The following is a 13,348-nucleotide window of genomic DNA, read 5'->3' as shown; positions in this document are numbered from 1 at the left end:
TCAGTGTGTTGGTATCTCCTATTCAAGAAGAGGAACTCCTGGTCATTTAGAGCAACATAAGATTTTTCAGAGGTCTGGGTACACTTTATAATTATAATACAGTAGCTCATTATTACTGTTGTGATTGTTATGGGTTTTATAGTGGCCATGCAGATTCAACTTATATTTCTTTTAAACTCTGTTGATGATAGCCAAAACTGATTCTTTCCTTATTTCAGTCTTCAGAATTAAAGGATCAAATACTTTCACTTTATAAAAAGAACTCCTTTCTTTTGAAAGACCAATAAAGATTTCTAGCTGATTTTGTAATGCTACTCTTGGATATTACAGTTGTAATATGTAGACATATATAGCTGAATCAATGAAGAAATTAAAGATAAGTTAATAGAACACAACTCTTAATTAACTTACAAAAATGAAGTGAAACATTACTTAATTTACTGCTAATAATAACTTGCTGTAAGTCAGAGGGACATCTAAAAGTAGTGGTAGAAGAATTATTTGTGGGTTGATGCAGAGTGGTTTTTCATTTGAGATACCTGATTTTCAGATATAGTATGAAGAATATTTAATTTTGTGGAATTATTATGGTGCTGACAGGCAACTTTGAAAAGGAAGGAAACCAATCTTGAAACTTGAAAAGGATAACTTAAATTTTTCTTTAAAAATTTTTTGAATGAAAGTTAATGAAAAAGAACCAAGTAACTGAATGACTTGCTTGATATCGTAAACTTATATATGTGTGTGTGTATATATATACCTATACATATATAATATATATATACATATATATATATATATATATATATATATATATATATATCTATATATAGGAATATATTATATATATATAAAGGAGGGGGATATATATAGATATATAATATATATTATGTATATATTATATATAAATATATACTATATATATATACACTCACCATATACACATACTTACTACATATATATATGTATGTATGTATGTGTATTTATATGTGTATAGTATATATATTTATTCCACAAACATTATATCAGATTCTAGTCTTCAATTATATGGTTTTATTTTCACTGAATGAAGCGTTGACAGAGCCTCATTTAGTTCTTATTGTAGAAGTAATAGTGGTACTGGTTTGTAGAGCTTCTGTATCTATCCGATAACTAACATTTCTTCTACTTTCTGTGGTGATGGTGGGCCAAATTGAAGAGGAAGAGTAATGTAGGAAGTGGTTATGGTAAAATAACTTGACCACTCCCTACATGCTCCTCCTCCTCTTTTATGGCTTCTCCATCTCGACACTGTCCTGTCCCCAAAATACAACTACCAACTTGGCCAACACGTGAACCAATCTCCACTGCCTCGATGTGTGATTGGGTCCTGCATCACCACCATCACCTCTTTACCCTTATGTTGGGATACTTCGACTACTTGATCCTCTGCCAATAAAACTGCAGCCCTTGCTATTCAACACTCTTCAGGTCCGATCTGCCCTAGGCTCATCTCATCGTAGAAAACTTTCCTTCAAGAATGTCAGTAATGTGGTGGTTCAGCTTCTTCATTCAATCAAGTACTCCATGGAGGTGCCATTTTCCAATATGGCTATTCCCCCTCAAGACAAGTCAACATCTATTACTAAAAAGGTTAGTAGATTTACTTCTCTTTGTTCATTAGTACTCTTCAAGAGAAATTGGAGAATAGCATGAAATTAAGTTGATATTTTTTTAGCTGCTTACCTTCCAGATCTTTAATTGTAAGATATTGGTTCTTCACTATTTCTAATCAAGGGTTTATGAGATGAATGAGGGAAAACAAAGTTTTTTTCAGTTATGAACATCGAGGATTTTAATGTAAAATTTGGCTGGACATTACCTTACTTGGAACATGGTCTCTGCCAGGTACAGTATTGTTAACTTGGCAGTCATATCCAGTGGAAAAAGGGAAAATTATAAAAAGCAATCAGCATGTAGTGATTATTTTTTGGCGTACTAGTATATGAAACTGAGAGGTAAGTTTGGGGGTAATGGTTTTTAATTTAATGAACATCAAGTAAAAAAGTCATAATTAAATTTTGCTATGCATAATCACACACACACACACACATATACACATATCGAATGTAGTACAAAGGAAAGCATGCTTGAGAATATCCTTAAATCCACAGTAGAAGGGTGAGTGACAACTGGGGACTTGTGGATTTAAGGATATATATTATATATATATATATATATATATATATATATATATATATATAGTATATATATATATATATATATATATATATATATATTTATAGATATATATATATATATATATATATATATATATATATATATAATATATATATATATATATTATATCTATATATATATATTATACTATATATATATTTATATATATATATAAATAATATATAGATATATAACTATATATAGATATATATACTATATATATATATTAGTTATATATAAAATACTATAATATAAAATATCCTAGATATATATTATATAATATTATATAATATTATATTATATATATCTATAATATAATATATATATATATATTATATATATATATAATGATATATATATATTATAATATATTATAATATAATATATATTATATATTAGACTATATACTATACTCTATTAAATATATATATATATATATATAAAATATATATATATCTATCTATATATATAGATATATATATATATAATATATAGATATATATTTTATATATATATATATTATATTAGTATATATTATATAATATATATATATTATACTATAATATATAGATTACGTTAATATAACTAATTATATATATATATATATACTATATTATATATTATATATATATATCATATATATATATAATATATATATATATATATATAATATATATATATATATATATATATATAAATATATATATATATATATATATATATATATATATATATATATATATAATATATACACACACACACACAGTCGGCGCAAAAAAAAAACGAATGCCCACTACATTTGTAAACAAATCATAGCAATGATATAAAAAAAGGAAAATAAAAGGGAAAATTTTAGTTCACTTATATTTTTTTCAATACTTAGACATTTCTCCATTATTTTTGAGTACAGCTTTTAACCTTCTTGGCATTGAATGTGCTAAATCTTTGAAATATTGTGCATCCATGTCTTCAAACCAAAATTTACGGATGGCATCCTTCAATTTGGGTTTGGGGAGGGACGTTTTTCTCATCTGCTAGTGCCTTCAGTTTCCGTTTCATGTATGCCCAGCAATTTTCAATTGGGTTTAAATCTGGTGAATTGCCTGGCCAGTCCAATTTCTGAATATTAAATTCCTTAAGAAGGTTTGTGACCTTGTGAAATCGGTGGCAAGGTGCTCCATCTTGCATAAATACACGCATGCCCAAAAGTTCCTTGTAAGGGACTAATTCATTTTCCAAGACATTTTCATAAATCTCTCCATTCATTGTCGTGCTCTCTGGGAGAAAATATAATCCCCCACTACCCCCATATCTGCTGAAACATCCCATACCATCACATAAGCTGGATGTTTCACAGTCTTGACTGTGTATTTTGATGCATAGCGGTTAGATCCTTGGGGCCTCCTTACTTTTTTGCCAGCGCTACGAATAATGTGGAAGTTAGATTCATCGCTAAAAACTACCCTTTCCCAATCCTTTTCAGTCCACTTCAAATATTTTCTGCAAAAAGCCATCCTTTTTTTTTTCATAGGCTTAGTGAGGAGTGGCTTCTTTGCTGCAACACGACATGGGAGACCAAGGTCTTTCTGCAATCGATGTTGCACAGTCCGTTCCGATACGTTCCTAAGCAGATCAGGGTTTTGAGACTTCAAAATTTTGGCTGGCATTGATGGAGTTCCATAACAATCCTTTTTAAAATGTTATCCGTTCTTTTTGTAGTTTTTCGTGGCCTCCCTGAGCCTTTCTTCCGCTTCAGTGATGAATCAAGGTCTCCTGTCTTGGAGCGGTTGCACCACAATGAGACGGTGCTTTTAGAGATTCCCAACTCTCTTGCAATAGCTGATATTGACTTGCCAGTTTTCCATAGGGTCACAATTTCTGCTTTCTTAACCAAGGATAAGGAAGTTTTAGCCATAATTCATTAGCTAGCGCGCAAGAGCGCCAAATTGTAGCGGTGACGAAAGCGTGAATGGGGCAGGAGCGCATACAATGACAGCCGACCTTTGGGACAGCTTGAGTATCACTGAAGTGCATTAGAAACTCATGGTACCGAACAGCGAGACAATACAGGCTGCCAGACGAACGATAAATTGGGGAAAATATATACTTCTCGGGCGGAAATCGCAAGAAAAGTCCGAACGCTTATTACAGTAATATATAGGGAGTCGTTCTCTTTTTTTTTTGCATCGATTGTATATATATTATATATATGTATGTATATGTGTGTGTGTGTATATATATATATATATATATATATATATATATATATATATATATATATATTGTTACGTATATAGGGCCTTGTGGAGAGGCTAGATACGTAAACAGAAATGATTGAGGGATTTCAAGAGGGAATTGCTTTAACTTACCGTAAACTGATAGTTATTAATGAATACTTTAGAGGGAAGGTCGCCAGAAAACTCAGCTCGTTACTTAACAACTATTTATTTACTAAAAGGCCCGTGCTGGGCTGGAGAAAAGGTAAATGATGGCTCCGTTGAGCCGTTATAGCTGGTTTTCATACACTTGGGTAATGCAACACTTGCGGGCAGAGACATGACACGTGGCTCAGGGAATCTGGAAAAGAATCCCAGATTAAACGAGATAAAAGGAAAAATGACTTCTTGCTTTGATTAAGGCTGATTAATTCTCTAACATTGGGGAAGGTAAACTCGAATGGTTCACTGAGGTATACACGAAAGCTTGGTCTTTAACAAGTCACAAAGGGGAGCACGTGGCCCGATGAGGACAAAGGGCTTTGATGTAGAAGGGGTAAAAATGAGAATTGAAAATGAAAATTTAGCAAGAGTCGTATGGTAGTAAAAGGTGCTGGGTTGAAGTTTACACTTTCAGACGTACCTTTATGCAATATTCTGTGTATCCTTGTAGAAGAATGCGGCCTGACCTCTGTTCAGGTCTGGGGTCCGGGTCCACCAGTACGTCGTGGGTAGGCCTAATTTTGGGAGGCTGGCAATTTGGCCTCTGTCCGAGATCACGTCTCGCAGCCGACTGAGAGCGATACTGGTTGTTTTCGAATCACGGGGCTTCCAAAAACCGCCTCGAGCATTGCCTGAAAGGTGGTAAACACAACGCCAGCAAATTGGGAAGGAAAATAGGTCTTATTGTAGAAGTCCCTAAAATCCATCTCGAAGCCTAGCTACTCTTGTGACTTGCCTCTCTTACCCTAAGCTTCCGTCAGACCGGAAATATCATTCCTACGACATACCCACTCTCCCAACAACAGTCGCTTCAGGAGAAGGCATGGCTGCTACTTTTATAATTAAATATAACTAAAACTCTGCTGGGAAGGCGAGGCGTTCTATAGACGTAGCAGCTCCCCCTGTTAAGAAGGCATTCACTCCCTTTCGGGCGTGAAGGTCTTGGCTTAAATAAGTTGATCGCCTCGACTACCCAGTTCTCCTACTCTAACTTGAAGTTTTTTGAGCAGCGATACGGCTGACTACAATAGCCTACCTAACTTATAGGCAAAGATGCTAAGTGTACTAACTTAATGTAGTGATGTAATCTAGCCTAAGTAATAACTACGGGTTGTCTGTGACGACAGTCTACTCTACCCCTAGTAAGATAAGGTTACTTGAAAATTCTACTTGCTACTAACCTAATACCCTGGTACTAAATCATTAGCCTAACCTACTCAATACAGTTAAATGAAGACGCAATCATTCCAGAGTGTGGTAAGCACAGCAGTAGTTCAGCGACGGAACTGTTAAAATACATAATGAGAGGTAATGATGCGTGGTTAATTTACCAGGAGGGAAATGCAATGAGGTAATTATATTTAAGTGAGGGTTAGTATTACAATGGCTAGGGGTTAGAGGGTTAGTGCTACTGGCAGAGATCAGGCTGGCTACCTTCTCTGGGTAGGTGCCAGGATCATTCTGCAAATGAATGCGACACTGTACCTCGGGCACAGGTGTCAAGGAGAGCATGTGGCTCTTTTGTGTTAGTTTGTTAATGATTGGTTACGTCCCTTCTTCTTCTTCTTATTCCTCCAGGACCTGGCTATACCAGTCCTAGGAGTAGACGGAGGCACAGACTCTGGGGAAGGGCCAGAAACGCCGGCAGGAGCAGAGGCAGTGGTAGCCTGAAAGATTTCAGGAGAACACCCTACTTCGGTATCTGCAGCAACCGTCGTAGAGGTGGAACCTACTGCAGGGGAGGCCCTCACTCCGGCTGCTGCGACAGCTGTCGTAAGGGGAAAACTCCAGGCTGACTCCTGGTCGGGCAGTTCCTGGTTTTCCAGAGGAGGTATGAAGGTGAGGTCTGCCGGAGGTTCATCCTCGGGCGACAGTGGTGAAGGTGAAGAAGACTCATGGACTTTGGATTGGCCATGGGCCGTGGTAAGCTCCATGCCTGTTGGAGGATCTCCTGTAGGAGGATCCTTGGGTAGGTTAGGCGCCGGCACTAGCTCGGGGCCAGGCGCAGAAGTCAAGTTCTGTGGTGGCTCTACGTCCAGGCTGGACGGAGCTTGGCACTGCTCAGTGCTGCCAAGTGGCACTGCAGAGAGTTGAGGTCGACTGGACCTGTGACGGGTACCGGAGGTGCAATACCTCTCAGCGTGCCCTTGGAAATGGGAGACAGAGGCTCCTGTCTCTTGTTGAAGGCTAGGCCTTGTGGAAAATGGACAGTGTCCGCTGCTGGTAGTTTGCTAGGGCACCTAGGCCAATTAGTAGAGTGCCCTATTACGTTACAGGTTTTGCAACGAACTTTGCGAATGGTCAATCCTCCCTCCCTTGGTAACGGGGGAGACTGTTGGTGGACATACTTCCTAGAGGAAGTAGAATTTCGATGACTCCTTGCTTTGGAGTGATTTGTTGTGGGGTTAGGACCCCTAGGCTTTTTGGAATGCGAGGGAGACTTCATGTCTTGCCCTAGGAGGAGGTCGTAACCTCCTGGAATGTAGCTTGCAACTGCAAGGGTACAAACTCCTGGAGAAGTGAGGTCTGGTGACCCTCAATTGGACGGTCGGAAGGATTAGCTTAATATGGTTGATACCTTCAATGGTTATTAAATGACGTCTATCGACGTTAGCCCCTCGGGGGATTCGATCTTCCCGTATTAGGGAGATTTGAGCGCCAGAGTCGTCGTAGGCTCTGACGTGGCTTGGCGGATAATGGCTTTGGAGGGGTGCGACTGTTATAGGGCCCTTAGCTGGGGGTCCTAGTGAAGAAGGATTGGTGACGGCCATTGCGATGGCCGGAATATTGTGGTTCGCGCACCCTCCGTAGTTGGCAGACATGTGACCCTTGCGGCCACAGTCTCGGCAGAACTTGTTCCAGAACCTCTTCCGTGGCACTGGATGATAAGGCCGAGATGGCCCCACAGGTTGCGAATCTGCGGAGTCACCAAGGCTGGCAGTGTGCTCTGGCACAGGTGAAGAGTCCTCTCTGGCAGTGATGTGACGTGGGGAGGTTAAGGGGGGGAACCTCCGTTGAATCACCCTCGGAAGCAATTTCGGGTTAACTGGTGGGCTTACCTCTTCCAAAAGGGAGGAGGTAGGCGGTAAAAAGGTAAAAGGCTGGCAGGATGCGGCAGGAATTTCTATCTCCGGCACTGGATCAGGACCAGGCTCACAAATAGAAAGGATGTCAGGCTGACCAGAGACGGCGGGACTAAGAGAGACAGGGGGTGCAGGGCTGGAAGCTGGCAGAGTGGCTTGAGCTAGGATACTCTCCTTACGGGCCTTCTCCCGCTTGATGTCGAGTTCCTTCTCCTTGAGAGCGAGCTCATGCTTCGCTTCCTCTTTCCCTTGCCTTCCTTTCTGCTTCTCTTTCTTTTCTCTCGCGTCTTCCAGGCTTTCTCTGGTTTTCCCTTTCTTCCTTTCTTGCAGGCGCGCGGCAGCCTGCTGCGCCTTTATCCACTGGTCTAGTGCTGGTCCAGTGTAACCAGCCTCCTTGCCCAGGAGTTATGAGGACTCGGAGCCTCTTCGAGCTCTACGGCAAAGAAGTCGCGGGAAGCAGGGGAAGACATTTCCCTTAGGCTGCAGTAAAGAGGCTCTGATGAAAATGAAAATAATGGCCAGGAAGGGTACGGAATGGAATAGGAGTGCCTACTGTGGAAAGTGGCACTCACTTGGAAAGGTGTTCTGCGACGTGGTAGAGAAAAAGTCTGAGAAGACTGGGTGCTCTGTGGCACTTGGGAAGTGTCCCGTAAGTTGGTGGCACTTCTGGATTGGCACCTTCTAAAGAGGTGAAAAATCAAATGGAGTGTACGGCGTAACGTCACACTTAAGGGCGTTCCTAAGTTGGGAGACGCTGGAATGGGCTACCTGTAGGTCCAATACAGGTGCACGGCACTTATGAGGAGGCGTTCCTTGGTTCAGTGATCCAAAATGGTGGATACTCTATAATGAATGAGCGTTCCGTAGGACGGACACGCAGGTATAGGGCTTCGGTGTACGGCCTGTACAGGTGCAATGGCACTTATGGAGGCTGGAGCACTGGTATCGTGCTGGTGTGTCCCGGACACTACATGCAGTATACTTAAATATACTGAAGTGAAATGGCACTGCTCATGGCAGAGTGTAATAGTGGAGGAGAGAAAGTAAAAGGTGGGAGTACTTCAGCAGCCAGTCGATGGACAGTGTCAAGAATTAGTGGCACTGTGAAATGGTAAGACCTGACGTGCACTGGTGGTGGCCAGTCCTAAACTGGTAACGACTTCCCTGTCTGGAAGTAATGATTGGCGTGCACGCTGTGCGAATTGTGCTTGCGGTATACACGCAAGTCTTTTGTGATAAAAGAAAATGAAAAGACCACTCGGGCAACGACAGGTAATGGAAATTTTAGGAATGCTCAGTCCCTCGCTGAAGTACTCGGTAAATCGAAATAAATAAATGCTTGCAAACTGCAATGGACACAGGCGCGTACGTATCACGCTGTGTAAATGAAAGACACAAGAGACTAAAATAATGTTAATTCTGCATGCTAAAATTAATGGTAAGATGTAGTACTCTTGGCTTCGTGAATACTGTGTTCTGGTTTTCTCGCTCTCTCTCTCTCTCTCTCTCTCTCGGAGAGGGTGAAAAATGATATATGAATGAACTCCCTTATATTTGAATTGAACTACTAATGTTCGTTTAATATGACGCAACTTGCGTTAAATTATCTACTTACGTTAACGTTTTTTGTGAAAGAATTGCTTTTGATAACGTTTTATGAAAAATGATAACGCGCTCGCGGTGAACGATGTTTACGTTAATGTTAGCGGCTTGCGCTTATGAAATGATTTGCGTTTCGATATGAATTTTACAAAGACGCGTTTTACGTCAACAATTCTTGTGATTTGCTCTACTTGAGATTTACGTTAACTTTATGTAAGATTACTAGGTCCCTGTGAACAGTGAAATGACGGTAAGGATTTAAAACGATGTTAGCAAACAATTGTGAATGAGGCTACGTTAAGTGCGAAGTGAAATGAAATTTTCGCTCAGCGCGCGAGTGAGCGATGCGAGGTGAAACACGTGAAGGAGCTGGGTAGCGCTGCTAGCGCGCAGCATGTCGTTCAAAACAGCTGATTCTCTGTAAATGCGAAGGCAATTTACAACACAAAATTCTACTTTCTTATTCAAGGCGAATTACGTTAATTTCTCTGGCAGAACGATAGATACTAGTACAGACATTGATATTATTTACGTTAAAACTTCGTGACTTACGTTACTTTGCTTAAATTGTTTAGATAATGTTGAAAGAGGAAACAAACATGGCTGCCGCTGTGAATGAGACGAAGGTTGGTTGAGACCACGCAAGCGCGAGAATGCTCTAAGCTGAATTTAAGCTGAGAGGTAGCGGTTACCAACACTTGGAATGAAAACTAAGTTAAAAATGAATACCCTAACATATCACAGACAAAAGAATTGTACACTTCTTTTGCCGTAACTATTAGTAAAACACTCCTAACTAGCTAGGCTTTCTAATACAGCAATAAACCCTGGCAAAGCACTTCCTAGTTTGATCTGGTCCTTTCTGGCATCTATCTGCACACGTGCTGTCTCGTCCGACGAGCATAATGCGATTTATAAAATAACAGAATTCGCTCGGTGCTCTGGCCGTTACAATATAATAATATTTCTACCTTCACATTTGTTTAAAACACTTCTAAATAAAAATACTTAACGTACCTTAAGCTAACATAGGTTATAAATAATCATATTAATGAATGGAATAAACCTTATTACCGTGAGTCAGTGTGTCTTCTTTCCCTGCAAGTGTGCTTGATTTACGCTTTGTAAAATAATTTACAGTTTACGTTTTACAACGGATAACGCGATTTACAAGCTTTTTTTAAGCAAGCTAGGTTCATATCCTGGCAAGGTCGCCAATGTTACGTATATAGGGCCTTGTGGAGAGGCTAGATACGTAAACAGAAATGATTGAGGGATTTCAAGAGGGAATTGCTTTAACTTACCGTAAACTGATAGTTATTAATGAATACTTTAGAGGGAAAAGGTCGCCAGAAAACTCAGCTCGTTACTTAACAATATTTATTTACTAAAAGGCCCGTGCTGGGCTGGAGAAAAGGTAAATGATGGCTCCGTTGAGCCGTTATAGCTGGTTTTCATACACTTGGGTAATGCAACACTTGCGGGCAGAGACATGACACGTGGCTCAGGGAATCTGGAAAAGAATCCCAGATTAAACGAGATAAAAGGAAAAATGACTTCTTGCTTTGATTAAGGCTGATTAATTCTCTAACATTGGGGAAGGTAAACTCGAATGGTTCACTGAGGTATACACGAAAGCTTGGTCTTTAACAAGTCACAAAGGGGAGCACGTGGCCCGATGAGGACAAAGGGCTTGATGTAGAAGGGGTAAAAATGAGAAGTGAAAATGAATTTAGCAAGAGTCGTATGGTAGTAAAAGGTGCTGGGTTGAAGTTTACACTTTCAGACGTACCTTTATGCAATATTCTGTGTATCCTTGTAGAAGAATGCGGCCTGACCTCTGTTCAGGTCTGGGGTCCGGGTCCACCAGTACGTCGTGGGTAGGCCTAATTTTGGGAGGCTGGCAATTTGGCCTCTGTCCGAGATCACGTCTCGCAGCCGACTGAGAGCGATACTGGTTGTTTTCGAATCACGGGGCTTCCAAAACCGCCTCGAGCATTGCCTGAAAGGTGGTAAACACAACGCCAGCAAATTGGGAAGGAAAATAGGTCTTATTGTAGAAGTCCCTAAAATCCATCTCGAAGCCTAGCTACTCCTGTGACTTGCCTCTCTTACCCTAAGCTTCCGTCAGACCGGAAAATATCATTCCTACGACATACCCACTCTCCCAACAACAGTCGCTTCAGGAGAAGGCATGGCTGCTACTTTTATAATTAAATATAACTAAAACTCTGACTGGGAAGGCGAGGCGTTTCTATAGACATAGCAAATATATATATATATATATATATATATATATATATATATATATATATATATATTATATATATATATATATATATATATATATATATATATAATATATATATATATATATATTATATATATACATACCATACATATATCTATAAATAAATTGGAAACACTGGAGATGCTAAGTATTTTCGTCTTCTTTCCAAGATATGTTCACAGCAACTAAAGATACACAGAAGGAAGGGCCTGTATTAATGGTGGGTACAAGTCAGAAGGGAATACCAAAAGGTTGGGAGGTCACAGAACGGTCAACAGATTGAAATCAAAATCTACTTGTTGGTAATTCTCTTTATTCTATCCTTCAATTCCTTCTGGAACATATGTTATATGACTGGGTCAAAAGAAAATAATCCTTGATTTACATTAAAATTATTCACCCAGGTTAATTGAATCAAAACAGATTCTAACAAGTTCCTTGAAATAGTTTCATTACAACGTGACAATATTGGTTTTGCAGCCAATGTATTCTGTAGGACTTTTCACTTAAATGTAAAAATGAAGCATTATTTGTCTGACTTGCTCTTACTGAATATTTGTGTTGTTTCAATTGAGCATTCAAACAACACACATACTCAGTAAGAACAGGTCAGTCAAACTTTTTTACTGTCGATTTTCAATACTTTCCATGTAGTATAATGTATTTTTTTCTAATATGAAATTGTTCTTATGGATAAATAAAAAATTAAATGTTTTAAAGTTTTAATAACTTAAAAAAGTTCATAATTACATCTAAGATGGTGAAAATTCCCACACGCAAACACTGCCACCATTGGGTGCAAGTTTACTGTACAATACATTCATTTCCTGCTGTAAAAATCTTTAAAAAACCTTTTAGGAATAATTTCCTCTCATCAACCAATAGAGATGATGATGATGATGATGATACCGATCATTCATACACACCGCACTATTTCGTCACAAATGCATGAGGCGGAGCCTTTCTTCTTAGCCAATGGCAGAGCAGGAGCCCTCTGTCTTAATGGCTGAGCAGGAAAACTTTCTCTAGCATTCCCCCACCCCCCTTCTCTCAGACATCAGTGAACACCGCCCGTAAAATACTTGAAAAGACAATAGATTTTGTTTGTGGCATGTGACTTGCAGACTTTGAATGGCTTTGCAGATACAGATAATCTATTTTTGAGAACTAGCAACCACAAAAAAGGGGAATTGCACAATCCGATCACACAGTGGCGTGGTTGGTATGGTGTTGGCGTCCCACCTCGGCAGTCGCTGGTTCGATTCTCGACCATTCCAATGAGGAGCGAGAGATGTGTATTTCTGGTGATAGAAGTTCACTCTCGACGTGGTTCGGAAGTCACATAAAGCTATTGGTCCCGTTGCTGAATAACCACTGGTTCCATGCAACGTAAAAGCACCATACAAACAAAACAAGTTTCTTATGATATGAGCGAGCTTTCGCCTTGTTTATTACTTGCATACATGTATCATAATTTATATAGATAAAAAGAAGGAAGTTTGGAGGTCGCCAGTTGGCATACAGACACTAAATACCGGCAACAAATGTATTTAACATTTACTTGTATAAATGTAGTGACAAAAGACAGCACCATGGATATAATATATATAAATAATATTAGGTTAACTGTGGTTAACTGCTGAAACTTGAAGCTGCAAGGGGCTTCTCTGGAGTGGAGTGGTGTGCTATGGTTCGTAACCATACGTGGAAGTTTC

The 13,348-nt window shown here is 39.2% G+C and overlaps 1 protein-coding gene across 11 annotated transcripts in view; it reads left to right on the top strand.

Annotated features, from left to right (window-relative positions):
• Positions 1–13,348, top strand: part of LOC135206942 (adenylate cyclase type 1-like) — a 352,691-nt gene that overhangs the window by 171,770 nt on the left and 167,573 nt on the right. For 10 of the 11 annotated variants that reach the window (XM_064238463.1, XM_064238460.1, XM_064238459.1 and 7 more), the window contains one exon: positions 1,447–1,632. In XM_064238463.1, the coding sequence (XP_064094533.1) occupies positions 1,447–1,632 (186 nt within the window). The remainder of the gene's footprint in view (positions 1–1,446; positions 1,633–13,348) is intronic. The other variant, XM_064238457.1, reaches the window with a different exon arrangement.

The sequence above is a fragment of the Macrobrachium nipponense genome, chromosome 31, assembly GCF_015104395.2.
Source record: "Macrobrachium nipponense isolate FS-2020 chromosome 31, ASM1510439v2, whole genome shotgun sequence".
Lineage (NCBI taxonomy): Eukaryota > Metazoa > Arthropoda > Malacostraca > Decapoda > Palaemonidae > Macrobrachium > Macrobrachium nipponense.
This window is presented reverse-complemented; position numbering and strand designations above follow the sequence as displayed.